We start from the raw sequence: 6,349 nt of genomic DNA, 5'->3' as shown, positions 1-6,349 counted from the left end.
GCCATCACACATTGCTATATTAATCAAAGACGTTGATGAAGCATTCTCATTGCGGAGTCTGCCTTTTTATCCTATGTAGCACTCTGCACAGTTCTCACAGTGACCCCTCCTTGGCTTTCTGAGGCGGTATCTCTACAGAATCTTCCTTCCTCCTGAGGAATGGCTGGTGGGTTTGAACCACCAGCCTTCTGGTTAGCAGTCACATGCTTTAGGCACTACACCACCAGAGTTCAGATGTAATAGGTACTCAGTTATTAAAGAGAGATAAAATATAAAAAATAAAATTCTTTGCTCGGAAAACTATTACATTCTTTTCCCACTGTTTCTAAATCTTCTCTGCTTTCACATAAGTTTCCAGAAACTTTTCATTTAAGTTTTCCTCTCTGACTCTATTTCTCAGTATAATTCCTCACTTCGTCATTTAAAGAAGAAGACAATAAGCTCTAAGTCTTTCTGATTTTCAGATCAACAGAAATCAACAAAAGCCAAAAAAAAAAAAAGGAAAAAGCACATGCATCCTAGTTTAACTTGTTCTCATAGCATAAGGACTGCCTCTGGCCTCGCTGTTTGAATAACCTCTGGGTGTCTGATCCACCCCCACAGCTCAAGCTTGAGCTCCAGAACAAATATTTGTCCTGTTTTTGAACAAAGTTTGAGAGCTTTCTTCTTCTTTTCCTTCTTTTTTAAAACAAATATATTCCCCTGTTGTTCCTATGAACTGGGTTCACTAGGAAGGAGTGGAATTCTCCCCAGAACATCTGCTCTGGGAAGCTTAGCAAAGCTGTCCAGCAAAATGAAACAACTCACATGTTTTCTTTTCTGGTTATTTCTTTCTCAGGGACAAGGCTTGGAAATCCCCACTAATGGACTTCCTGAAGTAAGTACTTCCAGAAGATTCCTTGTTGGCCTATACTATATATATTCAATAAATAGCCCATTTCTATCCAATGACTGTATTCTGTGTGGAATGAAAACTTATCATAAAATTCCTCCAAGAAGTGTTTACTACTATAATTACTGGAAAGTGTATTTGCTTTTTAAAGCATTAGTAAGTTTTGCATGAGAATTAAGTCAAATTCAATGGGCCAGCAAGCTCCTTGCTCCTTATTTTTAAAAAATAGAGATAATAATAGATCTAATTCAAAGAGTTGTCATGAGAATTAAATGATATATGTTAACTGCTTGGCACTAGCAAGCACTTAGTAATTATCAGCTATTATTACTACTAAGAAATGCTTTATCACTCTTTTATTAAAACTGTTAATAAAAGTCATTACCAAAACACCATTGTTTTTGTACATAAATGAACAATGATTTCTGTAATAAGGGTACTTTAAATACTCCTGATAAAGGGGAAAATGGCAAGTAGACTGTCAGAGTGCAGGCCATCCCCAATATACATCTTTTTCAGGTAAGGAAAATCTTGAACTGAGTAATTTTGAAAGTCATCCAAGAGTTACTTTTACATCAGAAAAGCAAAGTGTGTTATGGAAGAGTCCTAGCAAATGCAGTGGCCTATAATATTTGCAGTCTTAAAAAAAAAAAAAAAAAAAAAAGATGGCTTATTTGCAGAAAAGAAGCCACTTTCTGCTTAGAAACTGTCATATTTTCCAACACTGTAAAATACCAGAGTACATTGGGAATCTTGTAATAAAGGCAGGAGTTGAAGCCAAGACACCCAAATGTCTTTGTGCTTTTTTGGTCACTTCTTACTGGTAACCTTTTCAATATCAATCAGGGAGACTTATGGTTCACATCTATCCAGTGACACATTGTTAATGTCCCAAGATCTACCATGTACTTTCCCAGGCACATACCTATCACTTGGTCATCTTGACCATGCTGGTCTTCTAGCAAACTCAAATGAATTTCTATGTCCAACAAACTTGAACAAGTTAACTTGCATTTACTCACCTCTGGGGCATAAGTAGTAAACATAAATATATTCAAGAAATCATTGTATAACAAATGAAGTTGCCCAGAGATATAGGAAAGAATATAAAATAATGCAATTAATACCCTTATACCTGCCACTAGCTGTTTCAGATCTGACTGTTTTGCCTCTTTTGCACTAGATTTCTCTTTAAAATCATAATAAACTTTCTAAATTCTTTTTAAGTTTGCAGAATATGGAGATCTTGTGGAACTGACCCCAGGAAAATTTCAATTTGTGCCAGAGAACCGGAGGTATCAGGTATAGTTTTTTTAGTTCCAAAAGGGAAAATAAGTGGAAGATTGAAGAAAGACAAGAAGAATTAAGATGGCTTCTGCTAGATATTCTCAAGAGCTCCTTTCTTCAGGAGAAAAGAGTCCAATGGTTTTACACCTAGGTGGAAATACTGACAAGGTGAAATAGATATGAGTTCATATAGCTGCCCATTAGCCTCTGAACCATAATGGCTACCTTAGTCACTTAAAGGATACATGCTTGTGTGTTTTCTCCAAATTTTAAGATTCTGGAAAATTTTTATTGCCTTATAAGGTAGAATTTCCTGTGAGGAGAGCATTTCTTATCCCAGCATTGACAGACACTTCCTACGGTAGCCAGAGTATTCTCCTTCCTCCAGCCATTGTCATCTAAGGAGCTCAGAGGGTAATTTAGTCAGGAGAACTGGCCTTGTTGGAGACTGCATCCTGGAGACTACCAGCAGCAGCATAAACAAGATTCTCTAAGTAATGGGGATGAGTTCTCTGGGATGCCAGAAAGGATTTGGCTTCTCCTGCATAAAGCTCATATGATGCTGAGAAAGGAGGCATTTATGGAAGTAAACCTATGCTGACCAATGACCTATATTTGTATGAGTATGAATTTTTGACTTCCTGAAATATCAGGTATTTTGTAGAGCAATAATATTAAAGACCAGTTACCAAACCAGCACTGCAGGGTCTTTATAATTTTAAGAGAGGAAACACTCGAAAAGTCTAAAAGAAGGCAACCAGTGGCCCTACTATGTTATATACAACCACTAAACCCTCAGTTTACCCCAAGTAGGTCAAGCTAAGCTTATATGCAACATCTGACTTACTATTTTAAAATTCATCAGACGTTAACTGTTTACCCATCATTCTTGAGTCATTCAACACTCAAAGGCAATGATATTACCTTTGACTCTCCCCATAGGACAATCATTCACATAAATAATTCCCTAACATAGTGGATAAAAGCACAGAATTTTCTAGGGGCCAGTCATTGTGCTTATTTAGCTTTAGGGCTACACCAAGTAGAAACTGAACCAAAGTCCCTGCTCTCCCTGAGTTTAATCTAATAGAGGAGACAGACATTGATCAAATAATTACCAAATAGAATGGATAATTACAAAGCAAAATGAGTACTCAGAAAGAAGGAATATGCTCCTGTGAAAACAATTGGTAACGGGAGCTGAGACTAGGGGGTCAGAGAGCATTTCATGAAGGAAGTTCTCCCGGAACTGAGATTTAAAGTTCGAGTAGGAATTAGCTCTGTGGAGTAGGGGGTAGAAGGGCTCTGGAAGGAGAAGCATTACGAATAATGGGAATGGCACATCCAGAACTTTGTGGCAGCAAGGGATATCTAAACAACCATTCATCTGAATAAAAACTAAATCATACAAATAGGATAAAGGTGATATAAGGTATTCAGTATGAGTCTGGTTAAATATTTGCACTTAAAAATACTTGCTTTTAGATTATATCAAAAATGATGTGCATCCAATCAGAAAGCAGCTGAGAAACTCGTTCAGAGAAATACACAAATGGGAAAATGGTGTTCAAGAATATTTGCTATTTATGTCTCCATTCCATTGAATGAATTACAGCTCAGTATCAAAGAAATAGTTTTTCACAGAGCAAAAAACATTTTTGCCCTCAAGGTAATGAGTAACACAGTTGAAGAATGATTATCTAACTTCCTTTCACAGAGAAGTGTTTCTGGGGAATCTGCAGAAACGGTGGTAAGTTCACTTCGATTTTGTTAAAAATTGATGTCAGAATGATTTTTCTGTTAACTATTATCTGGAAATCAATCCAGTTGTTTCCTTTGTCTTTATCACTGGGAGTGTTTACCAGACTTTCAAAATACTCCCTTGCCCAATTCTGTTTGGAAGTGTTTTCTAAAATTCATCATTAAAGAGTACAGTGTATTTACAGATATGAAAGCTACCACCAAGAGTCAAAATTGTTCTTTCTCTTTATTTCTTCCAGTTTTGCCAACAACATAGATTTCATCCAAGCACATACATTTATTTCAATTTAACTGTTAGATTTGATTTAGAATATGACACCTAACAGCTTTGAAGGGTAAATGAGTGACTGTGGGAAAGGAACTCTTAGACATAAAATGGCTCAATTCCCTGAAAGTTCCAAGTAGACCTTCCTGTGGCAAGAAAACTCAAAAGGAAGTGGTTCATGCTGTACTCCCTGCTCTGACCTGACAAAAAAAACTGTGAGAAGCTCACTCAGTTCATAGTGGTAGGAAGGGCAAAAAATGAGCCTAGATTTTATTCCAATTTGAGGTGAGCTGGGCGATATCATCTTAATTTTAAGATGATAAGGCTTAATTTTACAAAACAAGGTGTCCAGGATGATAGATAGTATTGAAATAAGCAAATCCTTTTGGAGGGAAAAGCAAAATCTAATAGGTCCCATGACTGCCATAGATCTGAAGAAGCTCGCAGTTCTCCTAAAAGACGTGTTTTTTTATCACCTTGCCTTTGAGCATGTTGACATACCGTATTTTTTTTTTTTTTTTTTACACCAGAACTACCATAAATCAATGGAGAAGTGTTGGAAAAGATGGATACAGAGGGCTGGGCTAATAACTGCATCAAAATGCCTCCTTTGTGATATTGTTTTTTATTGTTGTTGTTGGTTAAACCCATCAGTGTTCTTATATTGTGTTTTAATTTGGGAAAGATGAGATTGGAATAAATGCAATTGAAGAAAGCAGGTAACAATATGGGGCTTTGGGTACATTTTTACTTCCAACCCCCAGCTGTGCCCCATTCTAAAGATACAGTCAGGCTCCCCTTCCAATCCTGCAGTCCTGAATCCTTTCCTTAGTTATGGCTCTGACTTTGAAGTTATTTCCTGAACTTTCTCACATCCAATTTTGCTTCCCACAACCATTTTATACTTGTATTCTTATTTTTCAAAAAAAAAAGGAAGAAGAAGAAAGAAGAAAAACACCATTATTAATAGACGCACAGAACTAAAAGAGGTCCCAAGATACCTCGAGGGAAAAAAAGAAAGTCAGACTTCTGTCGTGATGTATTCCAAAAAGTTAGGAAAATGCTTAATAATACCTGAGTTATATAGTTAACAATCCCCAGAATTGTTCTTAATAAACAACATGCATGGCTGTTAACATCAAATATGTAGTAAAATGTGGTAACACTTGTCTATGAGTACAGTTATTATGCTTTCTTTCCTATTACAGGAAGATGTTGATCAAGTAACACTTTATAGCTATAAAGTCTCGTCCACTATTACAGCTCGTATGGCAAATACCATCATCCAAAGCAAAGTGGTAAACAACTCCCCACAGCCTCAGAATGTCGTGTTTGATGTTCAGATTCCCAAAGGAGCCTTCATTTCCAACTTCTCTATGTAAGTAACTCCTAAGACCAAAATCAGATGCACTTTACTCACAGAATGAGATTCTCATAATTAGAAGGATTTTAATGGTCATGGGCTCCAGTGGTTCCCACCTGCAAAGATGTGAACCCACTGTGTGTTATGAGTCACTCTAGGGTGGGTCCCAATAATTTATCCTTGTTCAAAGTATCAGAATTTGTGATGGATTCACTTTTTGTTTCTAACAAATCAAAGCAAACTTAAAGCTATCTCTATGGCAACAACAACCTCACACAGTTTAATATGCTTTTTTAAGTAGAAGAAAAATATACAGAGTTGCATTGGTTTACAGGAAATTATATGTGAGTATATGAGGAGCATGTCAGTGTCATCTTTCATATACTTCTCTATGAGGAAAAATGTTGAGGCACACTCATTAAATCCAATTACCGTACAGTGCTGGAAATTCTCTATTATACTGCTGACAATGAGTTATCTAGGCTTCACTTGAATATCTCTTTAATGATAAACTCACTATCTTTCCATTCAATAGTTGACAACTCTGTTAGAATTATTTCTTATACTTCATTTAAATCTTTCTTAGTTTCTTTCCAGTGACTAGTTCTGCTCACATAGAATTTAAAACTTCTTTAGAGAATATATACTGAAGTGTTCATGGGTGAAAGGATATGCTGTCTGGGATTGGCTTCAAAATAATTGAGTGGGAGTGTAGATGAAATAATATTGGTGAAGTATTGGTAACAGTATAAAAGAGTGATAGTTACATTGGGGATTTTTT

The 6,349-nt window shown here is 36.3% G+C and overlaps 1 protein-coding gene across 1 annotated transcript in view; it reads left to right on the top strand.

Moving 5' to 3' along the window:
* Positions 1–793: 793 nt before the first annotated feature.
* The window catches only part of ITIH2 (inter-alpha-trypsin inhibitor heavy chain 2), a 51,454-nt gene continuing 45,898 nt past the window's right edge, over positions 794–6,349 (top strand). The window contains 4 exon segments of the mRNA XM_007935475.1: positions 794–877; positions 2,120–2,194; positions 3,897–3,929; positions 5,414–5,583. Coding sequence (XP_007933666.1) covers positions 794–877; positions 2,120–2,194; positions 3,897–3,929; positions 5,414–5,583 — 362 coding nt within the window.

This window comes from Orycteropus afer, unplaced genomic scaffold (assembly GCF_000298275.1).
Source record: "Orycteropus afer afer isolate SDZICR_OR568_19922 unplaced genomic scaffold, OryAfe1.0 scaffold00028, whole genome shotgun sequence".
NCBI lineage: Eukaryota > Metazoa > Chordata > Mammalia > Tubulidentata > Orycteropodidae > Orycteropus > Orycteropus afer.
The sequence above is the reverse complement of the archived record's forward strand: the minus strand, read 5'-3'. Positions and strand labels throughout refer to the sequence as shown.